Below are 13,401 nucleotides of genomic sequence, written 5' to 3' on the forward strand. Positions count from 1 at the left end.
AAGTGAAACAGAGGATGAAGATTTCATTGGATTTTAGTTATTTGGAGTTACACGGATGGTTTGGTAAACTTCTTAGCATGTTATTTATGCTATAGTTATCTGAATAACTCTTAATATGTTATGTTAACATACCAGGCACGTTCTCAGTTGTGTCATGAAACGTAAGCATACCGTACAATTATTCAGCCTGTTGTTGCCTCTATTCTATTTTTATTTTAAATTGTCTTTCAAGATGACATGACTATTCTTGGTGTTGGATTTTATAAAATAAATTTCCCCCAAAAATGCGACTTATACTCCAGTGCGACTTATATATGTTTTTTCCTTCTTTATTATGCATTTTATGGCTGGTGCGACTTGTACTCCGGAGCGACTTATAGTCCGGAAGATACGGTAATATACTTTGAAGAGACTATGTCTTCCGGTTGGCCTAGGAACACCTCTGTATTCTTCCATGAAAGGATTCAAGGATCTGGGGGTAGGAATTTCTAGGCCTTTTTGCAATGGCACCTCGACCCAAAACTCTATTGCAAAATGTAAGTAAGTAAGTAAATTATATTTATAGAGCACTTTTCCAGACCAGGGTCACAAAGCGCTTAAACAATCAAAACAATACTCAATAAAATATATTCTAAAAAGTTCAAGATAACACCAAGAACAACACAGGAGTTCCAGAAAAATGTATGGATAAAATGTATTGATGGATAGAAACCTGGTAGATGTTGCCGAAAATAAAGGCGGTGCCAATGATGTCCATCCATTACAGCAATGGCTATCATTGCAAAGGGTTGTCTAGCAATCTTATGGTTTGTAGGGTTCAATATCTCAGCTGGTTTTGAAATGTCTGTTGGCACAAATTGTCTTCAGAGTCATGAAGATCAAGAAAGGGTCCACAATGTGGCCTCTTCAACAGATGTTTACTCAAACATCTTGTTGGATTCCTTCTGGATATCCAGCTGGGAAAAGACCACAAGCTCAGACTCATCCTGGGAAAATGACATTTCTACGTTGACTTGGAAACACCTCCTGATCCCTGCGCGTGTGATCCTCCTGAAAGAAAACCCCCAGAGGCAGATCCAGGACACATTAGGGGCTGGGGTGTCCACAGTTTGCATCGATAAGAGCCAGTATTCCCCAGGAGGGTGGGAAAAAAAAAACAGTTGGTCTGGAATCCTTTACAAGAAAGGCTACTTCCTCCACAAACTGTATAATGATGAAATATTTCCTTTCTTCTGTATCTCGAGGTCTCATGCCCTGGAGAAAGGTGGATGAAGTGTGAACGACAGAGTTATGCAGCAACTGCTACTGGTGAGATCTGTGGGGAAACTAGCAGAGCCAGAAAATAAAGTTTTCGATATGAATAGATAAGTCTTCTATCAGAAATTACTATTTTCTTTGGACATTAAGTTTGAAGTATTTTTTAGAATTTGCTTCGTTGTTGACAAACATGTTTCTATTCTCATAGATGCATGTGGAAATGCACACCGTGTGAATCCTGTAAGTGTGACCGGAGAAGAATTAATCAGAAGTTGACGGAGAATTTGACCCAGATCTGAAGCCACATGAAATTGACAGCTTCAAGACGTGTGTGCAGAGGATTCCTCCATTAGCAGGTCGCTGTGAAATCAGTTGTTATGGTGTATGCGGGTGAAATTCTTTGTACTTCCATTGGGTCCAATTTGGGTTTTCCAGAGCTCATTTCCTGACGTGTAAGAAGCTTCCACTGGTATGCATCAGAAACAGTGGGGAACCAATATAATGAATATTCTCATGAAGAAAGCAGCTCGCGGAGACCTCGGAGGATCACACTGTTAGCATAAGCTCGGATTCCTTTTGAAAATAATTCATCTGACACTGTTGTCTTTGCAAAAGTACATTGTTAAATCCCCGCATCGGATATCAAACAGAGAATAATTGAAGCCGCAAAAGGTTCTTGTGAAATGAAAATGATGCTATTTAATGGAAGAATTGGAATCAAGAGCAATGATGTGAATTCAGGTCCGTCCACACATGAATAGCTGCAAATAACTTCCTTTATTAACACATTTTAGCAACAGTTTGAGTGGTTTTAACAACATTCAGATTTAATGTTAAATAAAATGTAATATAAACTGATGCAAAAACCAAAATATTTATAGAATTCTACGAAAACCAGTGGCATCGCTGTCGAATCCATTAAATGAGATCTGGAAAAATGTACTTATTAAATATACAGTATGTGTTTTAGATGTTACTTTAACATATGTTTCCAATCTGATGTTAAAAAAGAACTATGGAAACATAAAATGAAAAAAGATGGTTCTTTATGATGTAGAGAAATGTATCATGATGCATTCAGGGACCGTAGATCAACCCAAGTACAGTCTTGAAGTTAAGAAAGAAGTAGAATCTCAAGCAGGAGCAGTATAATATATGAATACAATTAAATATAAACAAGGCCAACACAATTTCAACCACAAACTCATAAAAAAATAAAAAAAGAGTCCAATATCTCATAGATTGTCCAAAACCTCCACCGAAACATGGAATACAACAGGGAAGAACAGGGAACCTGGTAAAACACAAAATGTCAAGACACCCACTAAGAACGCACAACAACTAAAATACTGAGGCAAACACAAAATCTTAGGAAAAATAACAAAAAATGTAAACACAAATTGCTTTGATCTGGCACACTGTTCTGAAGGTCTATAGTAGATATACTGCAGGGGATTTCTGATCAGCTTAAGTCGCAAGTCTGGTTTGTGGGGAGGAAACAGGAAGTGACTATACAAAATAAAAGCAGGATAAAGGGGAAGCATGACAGCTACATTTTTGAATCCCACAAGCAGCACTTCAAAATAATTTTACAGTTATGTTTTAATGCTGCCTTTTGTTTTGATCTCGCTACCATGATGTTTTATTTTTGTTTAACTGACCTTATCTGTGTGAAAAACGACTGGAATGTCAACTTATAGTCATTTTACGGGGCTGCACTTTCATCTATTTCTGTATCAATGCCGCTCCGTGGTGACAGAGAGGGTTTCACGAGGCGGAAGCTGCTTTTTTTTTGTTAACGGAGGAAACATTGATTAGGTTTTTGTGGAGGCCGATTCCATCCAGTCTTTTGTCGACGGTGCAATCATTGTGTTGCTCACTGATCCAATCACCAGCCATAATTATGTATTTACTCCCATTTTCTGCTGACAAATGAAACTTCAGCTTTAAAAGCACAACAAGAATGACAAGGATCCGGTCACAGTGTGATTGTGTCAGAATCACGACCACCGCCGATGCAAAAAGTTTTTTTAAATAAGATTGTACTAGAACTCTACTGTTGTTAAGAGAATTATTTTTAATATTTTGGTGACTTAGACATGGGCGAAAAAGAAGATTAAGTTTGTGTAAGTAAATAAAACATATGTAACATGAGGATTTTACAACTAAATAAGTAACACATTTTAAGAACAGTATATATAGGATTATTGTTATGACATTATTAAAAGAGTATTTCTGTTTTTTACATTTTTTTTTACCTACAAGGCCATTTGTTTCCCAGAGATTCAAATGTGAGCAAAATACCTTCTCCCTCCTCGTGGTGCACATCTGATCCAGCAGTGTCACAGTAACTCAGAATGGCATTTCCTCAGCGTAGCGGATAATTGCGTTGTAGCATGTTGCCTCTGAGGAGCTGGGATTGATTGATGGAGTCCCAAAACCAATTAAGTAATAGAATTGAAGACGGCGTTCATAAATAGGCTCGGAAAAATAAATAGCATTTGTGTTCTCGAAGTAAGAGCATGTTTATAATGGTGGTGCTTTTTCCGTTAACATGTTGAAGAGATAAAAGGTTGACGATGAGTTTATTTGACATTTAAAAGCCATTTAATTATATTGAAGCTTATTTAAATTGCACTTTATAATGTATTGAAACCTCCGGTATTTGTCAGGTCATAAAAACAGTGTATTACCTTCCTTTTTTTTTAATCAATTCTGCATTCATTTTCTTATTTGCTTTTCAATTTTAAACAAAAAATCTCCCTGTAATATAGGCACACAAATCTACTAGAAACATATTATTTTTAATATTATTAGGCATAGATTGTTGCATTTCTTTAGAAAATTGTTAGGGGGACCAAAGGTTATTGAATGATAATTAAAAGTAGCTTTTTGTCAATAAAGCCAAAAAGTTAACATGGAGTTGTTGCTCAAATATGAAATCGTCTATCTATATATTTTTAATAATTTACAAGCCACTACAGGGTCTCCATGAATGGCAGAGAACAACAATAGCTAAGATGCATAAACTCAACAATGGAAAACATTAATGAAAATATAACAAAGAACAAACAAAAAAAATACAGAAAAAAACAACAGACTGAAGAAGAGTAAAACTTGAAAAAAAAACCTGTGGTGGTCAACAAATACACAAAAAAAGAAATAATACACTTTGCCAAATAAGAATTAAAAGAGCGCACACAAAGGAGGTAAAGACTCTTCAGGTGAGGTCAGAGTTACCAATGATCTGTAGCACGAAACTAGAAGAAGATTAGCTATCAATTAGCTAGATTGGAGGATCAGTTCCTGTTCCTTAACATTATCCGAGAAGCTCACAGAAAGAGAGGTACGGCAGGAAAAGTAAGAGTATCTCCAAAATAATGTTAATAATAATAATAATAATAATGTTCCCCCTGCTTTGAGGCCTCACAAGAACCAGACTGGAGATCTTCAAACCAGTGTTATGTCTCAAATCATGCACTTCTATAAGTGTACTGCTTTACAGTACACTGAAAGACATGCACTAAATTTCAACATGTAGTACTGTCTCAAATCAAACTCTGCTGCTACACACTTACAGGAAATGACTCGACAGCTTCTTCTTCAACTACTTTTTAACACTGATTGTAACCAGCCGTTGAAACGCTATCACTGACACTTGACAGTGCTTTAAGCCAATATAAACAAGTAATTAAGTTGTGTAATATGTTGTTGTTCTTGTGTTTATTTGTGGTTAAAAGAGTGTTTTCTCGAGACATTTACGTCAGTATCTGCTCCGAAGACACATCAGTGACGTAGCTTCAGTTTAGCTTCATCTACGTCACTAAGATGTTGAGGGTGGAAAGTGTTCATCGATCCACACTCAATTTTCTGGCCATTTAAGTGCTCATTGCGCATTACATTTCGCACACTGCTCATCGGGATGCACTTGTTCACTCCAAATATTGCGCGATATGGGACACAACCCCGCATTTTGAAATGGAATGAAATAAATGGATGTTGTTTACGGGTCACAGAGAGTTTATAATATAATTGATCAGATATTTGTTCATTCATTATTCATTAACCAAGTCGGAGAAGAAGAAAATAATAATATTCAGGTAGAAATCCAACTTTAATCATCTGTGGTAACTCTGGATCATCTAATGTATGCACAGAGTATCAAGGGCTTTCTCTTCCTCACTTGCGGGCATTTTAAATATGTATATCCCGCTGCACTTTGTATTTCCTCGGCCCGAGTTTATAATGATCAAGTCGGGAAGATGATAGAATTTCACCCTCTTACTATATTGGTTCGACCGCTGTTTCATATTTCACAGAAGCGCACCTACACTGGACCTGTACGGACAGAAGTCGCCCCAATTACAATCAACATCGGCGGCGACCTTTAGCGTTTTAATAACCTTCCTCCAGCCTTATTTCCATCTTACAACCTCCACTCCTCTCCGTCTGCTCGCGGCGCTAATGAAGCTCCGAAAGTGTGCGGCGTTCGGAAGCGGTGATTGACTTACCACCCACTTTCCTTTCTCCACCGGCCGCTCAAGGACACTTCCAATTAGCATCCGGACTACGCCGGGTCCCTGGGCAGGAGACGTGTCATTTAGGTCCGATAACTCGGGTCGGAGTGAATCCGGGTGCATTTTAATTTCTCCCGTTCTGAAACCTCTGCTCGTACTATTTCTATTAACCTCCAACCATTTGAAATGGAATTCAAATCTACATTTATTAGATTTTGTTCAACGTCGAGGTGCAGCTTTACGGAGATAAAGCGCGAACCTTCGACTCGAATCGAACTCGGCGCTCGATGTTTCCGGCGTTGGTGAGATTGTGTTCAGAACACCCTTGACGTGCAGACTCTTTATTCAGGTCTTTCCAACTCTAAAATAAGCTCGGTGTCATTAATCATGCTGCCGACGGATAAATAACTAAGACATTCTGACCTCCCTTCGATGTAGGTGTTGAAGTTATGCAACCAAAACATGACTGTTGCATTTATTACGCTTGAAGATACTGTATTGTAGAGTTTAGATCCGGGGAGTTTACACAGGGGTCAGATTTTATACACCTGTTTTATACACCTGCTTCATGAAGCAGTGTCATGTTGTTTAGAGGTCAGTAGGTGGCGCCATCAATTTAAAAATGATGTTTCATTCAACAGTTGTTAAAAAAAAAAAAAAAATAGTGCAGAGACCGCCATCTAGTGGACTCTGAAAATAATGACACTGCTTCATGAAGCTTCAGCAGACCATCACTAGAATAATAACCCAAAAACTATCAAACAACTAAATAAAATGTATCTGTGACTTTACCATTCTGTTCTGAAGAGAAATATTTTAACATAGAATAAAAACCTAATAATACTTACAATGGACCACGAGTGAACTTTCTCCATTAGCAGCAAGTGGTTAAAAGACATACATTAAAAATGTATAATCTGTTCCTCTACCCATCCAATACATCATGACTTTTATAGGTTTAAAGTCGAATCAATGGCGGTGGATGATATAATATAAGGAGGTTAAAGACTTGAAATCTGGTGCTGGTGTTAGTCAGAATAGATGTATTTGTACACATGTTTCACCCTTGTACAGCAGACTTTTTTTTTTACAAATGATTGAGGACACACTATTCTGAGACATGATATACAGTAACTTTAAAAACTTCCATCGATCATGGACCTTTAGGGAAAGGCAGAGAAGATACCAGCTGCTTCTGGCTTTCCTTATACTGTCATCATCATCTTTTAGAGAAGTTAAAAACTGTGAGTACCACCTCTAGACACCCACCAGAACCTTATTAATAACACACCTAAACCACATTGAACTTTTCCGAATATAGGTAGAAGGTAGAACTTTATTGATCCCTCAGGAGGTCTCCTTTGGGAAATTGTTTAAAAAGTTTTAAATTGCTTAAAATAAATTGGTTTTATAAACCAAGTTCATTTAATTCATTAAATAATAATCACCTTCCTCCTCTTTATTTGGGCATTTCCCAACATAATAAATAGAAAACGGTCTGTTAAATTTAGCAAAAATCGTAGTGATGGGTCGATGAAGCTTCATGAAGCAGTGTCGTGTTGTTTAGAGGTCAGTAGGTGGCGCCATCAGTTTAAAAAATGATGTTTCATTAGAACAGTTGTTCAAAACAAAGGAAAATAGTGCAGAGAACGCCATCTAGGGGACTCTGACAATAATGACACTGCTTCATGAAGCTTCACGAGAAGTGATGGGCGAGCGTGCGTTCATCTAATTAAAGTTAAACATTGTGAAAAATTGCATGTAAAATATGCATTAAAAGAAAACATGTTTTACCGTGATGTGTTCCCTATTGACAACCTCCCTTTATTAAAATTTCAGTTTTACAGATAAACATTGTTATTTCACAACTATTTTCTGAAAATTGAAAGGTTTTTTTTGAGTGGGGTCCAATGCCATGTTCCAAGGGGGATGTGGCAAAAAGAAATGTAACATATTGAGTTTATTAAAATTTCATTAATGCAGTTAAAATCCTCAAGTCAATGGATATCTGTGGAAACTCTGAACTGCTCTTTCGGAAGCAAAATATTTTCGGGCATCCTCGTTTATAAACATTGCTAATTATGTTAGCTCATATGCAAAATGCTAAAATCTGGTAGTGCTAAAAAACTAGACGCAAACCCAATTAAAAAAACAAATAAAAGACTGAACAAAATCTGAATAAATTTGAAGGATTTTCATATTATTGAGACGCGTTTTTACCATTTGTTATCCTTGAGTCGCTCCCTTTGATCAAAGTGTGTAACCGATCACCATCGCTCTGGTTGTTGGTCATCCTGTCTTCACACCGAGCCCGAGCATCCACCCGTGTAACTTCTCTCAACCCAGACGACCTTCAATTCTCCCCGTGTGCGCCTCAACACCATTGTTGTCGGGGATTGTCTTTCAATGAGGCGGCAGACAAACTCCTGGGGTCTTGAAAGCAGACGTGCACAAAGACAACCTTGGAGTGACATTGTTGATGCTTCCGAGGGTTCAGAGGCAGCTTTTCTTCTCCACTTCTGAAATACTTTATGACGGTGTTGTCTTAGCTGTGACGTGTCACGGTGCAGCAGGTTCTTAGAGTGATGTGTTGATGAGGCTTCGTGATACAGCATCAGTTGTTGGATTCATGATTCATGATATCTCCCTATAAGTGTGATAGTATTTATAATGATGTATTTCCACATTCATTTTATTTACCTGGAGCTTATTTGGTAAATCATTTATAAAAGTATATTAGTGCCATTAGAATATTGAGTATAGTTTAAACAATGTAATTTGTATTTATTTACTTGTTTATTTTTGCTATTGAATTGTTTTTTTTTAACATTTAATTATTTGTATTGATTATTTGAAATAAATAATTTATTTGAAAGGAAGCATTTTGGGTATTTTTGAATAATTTAATTCAATTATTTGTATGTTAAAGTTGACTTTTTTCTTTACACATAATTCAATTTGATTGAATGAACAAGTCATTATTTAACTCATAGTTTAATATAGTGATGGTCTGATGAAGCTTCATGAAACAGTGTCATTATTTTCAGAGTCCACTAGATGCACTATTTTTCTTTGTTTTGAACAACTGTTCTAATGAAACATGATTTTTAAACTGATGGCGCCACCTACTGACCTCTAAACAACATGAAACTGCTTCATCAGACCATCACTAGTTTAATATTGTATTTCCAAAGCCTTTTAAATTAAATTTAATAATTTAAATGTAATTTGTTGGTCATTCATGAATTAATAAAAGGCATCTTTTTGTTATCAATTTTTAAAATAAATACTGTAAGTCAATGCTTAAAGAAAAACTAAATTTCAAAAAAATAATTCTAAAATGTTAAATTAACTATTCAATATTCTAATGGCACTAAAATATTTCCATAATCATTGTGACGTTTTTTTGGTGTATTAATAAATTAATATTTGTTGTTGTTTTTTCTCCTGCTCTCAGGTCGGGGTCGTGCTGCACTACTCCTCCTTGTCCACCATGCTGTGGCTCGGGGTGACGGCCAGGAACATCTACAAGCAGGTGACCAAGAAACCCCCCCAGAGCCAAGATGGCGACCCGCCTCCCCCCACCAAGCAGACCCTGCTGAGGTACCATGCGTCTTATCCTCCCCAAACCTTTGCCTCCCGAAGAGGAACCGCAACATAAACACCTCTGCTACTGTGTGTGTGTGTGTGTGTGGGGGTGGGGGGTGTGTGTGTGTGAGTGTGTGTGTACGATCCACTCGCACTGTCATCGCTGCTGGCTGTGTTTGCATTGTTAGAGTCCAAGGACGGGTTCATCGCACAATTACTGGCTTCCCTTTTTCTCATTTCTTTTTATCAGTGCATGACCTGACTGTGATGTATGTTGAGGACGTACGCCGTCGCGACCTGCTCTCGCTCTCGGCTCGTGTTAATCATGTGGAGGCGAGGAAAAAACTGTCATAAAAATATATGTTTAATGAAACTTCATCTAACACAAGCCCGTGCTGAGGTCACAAACCACAGCGCAAGTATCAATCCTTGCTTGTAAAAGGTGCCGTTTATTGATGTTGACCATTCTTTCCCGTTGTAGTAGTGAAATGCGGTGAAGTTGTTTAAATGTGAGTGGAATATGGAGATAAAGTCACCATAAAAGCAGAGCAGACTAACTCTTCCTGAGATGAATGAAAGGTTTCTTTGGTCTGGTCCTCCTGTTTCAACACCTTACTAGCAAAACATCGGGTTATACTTTAAGTCTCTTCTGAATGAATGGCTTCTTAACATACAGATAGTCCAGCAGATTAGGAACAAACGATTTATTGAACCATGTATTTACAACATATTTAATAGCCACATGTGAGAGTAGGCCGTGAACTCTTATGATATGAAGTCCTCATTCAACCATTTTCTGACTGACAACCATTGTCTTTAAAGATGTCACCGCCATCAGGATGTTGTCAGCAACCAAACCTCCTGGGTTGGTGAGGTTTCATGAAACATTTGATGAGGTTTCTCAGTATATAATTATTTATTGTAATTATTAAATTAGTGGTTCAGGGCCAAACATTTATGGAGCAGAGTACCATCTAGTGGCCGTTGAAAATAATGACACAGTATCGTGAAGCTTCATTTACTTCTAACATTCGGTAAAGACCATTTTCTTTCTACCCATTTATCAAAGTTAAACTCATTTGTGAATCAATACTATATAGCGAAAAAATATATGAAAACAAATGAAAGTTTTGCATCTAAAGACGTGGTCGGTGCCAAAACAAATACGTTTTTTTCTTCTTAATTCTTGACATTTTAAATTATCTGCTTTGAAAAAAACCTGTGAATGGTTCCATGAAAAATAATGTCAATATGCATTGTAGTTGTAAGAAGTGTGTCTGCGGTTCTGGAAATTGTGGGAGCAGTGATGGTGAAAAGAAGGAAGAACCAGAGTAAACCTCAACACCCTCTGCATGTCACTTTGGCAGCTCAGAAGAGTAACCGCCGCATCAGGCTCCTCTCCATGCACTGCAGAACGGAATGCTTCAACATATCCTTTGTTCTTCTGCCAAAAGACGCTACAATTGATATCTCCCTCATGCTTAACATGCACTTTTTACTTTTGGTTGGCAATTTCTTAATTATTTATTCATGTTTTTTTTATGTTTTGATTGTATTTATTTATTTAGTTGATTGTTTTTACATGTATTTGCAGACGGATGTGTTATTGATGCTGGACTGTAACGGTTTAGTTACCAAGATGACCCAGAGGCGGAGGATAATAAGTTACCAGGCGTAAGGTTCACAAAAGACTGTTTAATAATCACACAAAACACGGCGTAATACACAGAACGTCCACCAGATTTAGAAAAAAGTTCACAGAGTCCAAATCTCAGTCAGAAGTCCAAGAAAAGAAGACAACTGCAAGACCAAGATCCACCCGGGTGGAAAAAATTAAATCCAAAACTCCAAAAGGTTAGCGTCCAAGATGCAAAGTTGGTTCGCTAGGCGAACAACTGAGAGCTTTACCGATGCTCCAGATACAACTTGCTGACATCAACACAGGCCAGGGGCAGTTTTTTTATGCAGCACAGCTAATTGTCCTGAGAGTCGACAGCCGTGGATCTTGCCAAGCAGCGCCCACACTGACTGTCAAGAGAGCAACTAAACATACGAAACACAGGAAAGGACTGTACAAAATAAAAGCCCTAGGAAGGGGATCATGACATTGACAACAAGATTTCTTCTACCAGTGATCAATAAAGTATCCATCTATCTAAGATGGAATTATTATTGAATTTAATTAACTAGATATGTATGGGCCCCTAAATTGGACAACTGAGCCCCAAAGGCTGAACAGCTTAGTGAATTGTTTGCTAGAAATCAAACAATGGCTGAGTGAAAACATTCTACAGCTAAATGTGGACAAAACTGAAACACTGGTGATTGCTCCTGATGATAAGGTTCCAGGGTTGAGTCAGTACTTGAGTGACTTAGGTCGGTCTGTCAAACTGAGCCTGAGAAACCTGGGTGTTGTATTTGATAAAGACATGACTCTTGTTCGACACTGCAGAAAACAGACCAGAAACTGTTTCCTTCAACTGAGAAAAATCTCTAAATTTAGAAAAATGTTGTCGGAACATGATCTGGAGCTTGTAATCCATGCGTTTGTTTCTTCTCGTCTGGACTATTGTAACAGTTTGTTTTCTTAACAAGAAGGAGCTGTCTCGTCTGCAGTTGATTCAGAACTCTGCAGCGAGAATTCTAACCCGCTCTAGTAGAAGAACTCACATTTCTCCGATCCTTAAATCTCTTCACTGGCTTCCAGTTTCTTTCAGGATCAACTTTAAAATTCTGGTTCTTACTTTCAGAGCTATTCATTGTCAGGCTCCTCCTTACATCACTGATCTGATCCAGCCTTACACCCCAGCTCGGGCTCTGAGGTCTGTGGATCAGAATCTACTTATGGTTCCTGTACACGGCTCAGGACCAGAGGAGAGAAATCTTTTCAGGCTGTTGCTCCTAAGCTTTGGAACAATCTTCCTCTCTCTTTGCGCTTGATGGATCTACTGACTCCTTTAAGAAACATCTTAAGACGTTTCTATTTGTTCAGGCTTTTCCTTGATTTTCTGGAACTCCTGTGTTGTTCTCAGTATTATCTTGATCTTTAAAGTATATACTTTTTTGAGTATTGTTTTGATTGTTTAAGCGCTTTGTGACCCTGGTCTAGAAAAGCGCTATATAAATAAATATTACTTACTTACTTACTTACTTACATGCTTTCAAAGAGAGATTCCATTCTATTGTTTCTAAGATTGTATTCTTTGAGTTACTACACAAAGTTTCTGTGCAACGGAGGGAGAAGGCAAAGAAACCAACCAAAATTGTACGGAAAGCAATTCAAGATTTTGCCTTCTCAGCATATTCTTGATGTAATCAGCAAGGATTAGCTGTCAATGCTGGATTCATGTGACGCACAGTAACCTGTTAGCCCCAATTGTATAACTAATTACCTGGATAACCCGGGAGGCCGCGGCACCCGCAGCTTTATCACAAAATGTATTTCAGCCTTCCGATAATTTCATTACCGCTCACACTTGATGCCCGCCTTTGATTAAATTTACTAAAACGTGCCAAGCCAGTGACGTGTTTTTAAAGGATCAGCTCTTGGTTAAAGTCCGACCCCCTGTGGTGACAAAGTGCTGCGTGAGCTCTCCTGCACATTTACCTTTTGTGCTGATGAGTGGAAATCCTCGTGGGGGGAAATCCTGTTTGCGACTAGAGCTAAATGCATGCAATTCAGTAATGCAGTCAGTCGAAACACGCCATTAAAAATGTGTTTTTATGGTCCATCTAATTAATGTACCCATCATGCACCAGTTACACCGGAGATTTAACAGTTAGAGACGTGAACAGTTGTTATTCTGGGGAGAGAGAGAGAGAGAGAGAGAATGTGTTTATATTCCACACCACCTTGGAGGATTTCATTTATACCTTGAATGTTAAAGCTGCAATGAGTAACATTTTTTTTCAGATTTTCTATAATTATTGGTTTCTTTTTAAACAGACACGACTCAAGCAAAATGAAACTGCTTTTTTTTTTATATATATGAAACTTTTTTTGATGCGCAGCAGTGGCTCAAAGATGGTGAAGCTTCAT

The 13,401-nt window shown here is 37.8% G+C and overlaps 1 protein-coding gene across 1 annotated transcript in view; it reads left to right on the forward strand.

The window, feature by feature from the left end:
• Positions 1–13,401, forward strand: part of adgra1b (adhesion G protein-coupled receptor A1b) — a 243,757-nt gene that overhangs the window by 221,423 nt on the left and 8,933 nt on the right. Inside the window, exon 17 of the mRNA XM_087803267.1 lies at positions 9,232–9,377. Coding sequence (XP_087659393.1) covers positions 9,232–9,377 — 146 coding nt within the window. The remainder of the gene's footprint in view (positions 1–9,231; positions 9,378–13,401) is intronic.

Source organism: Callionymus lyra, chromosome 11, assembly GCF_982586985.1.
Source record: "Callionymus lyra chromosome 11, fCalLyr1.hap1.1, whole genome shotgun sequence".
Lineage (NCBI taxonomy): Eukaryota > Metazoa > Chordata > Actinopteri > Syngnathiformes > Callionymidae > Callionymus > Callionymus lyra.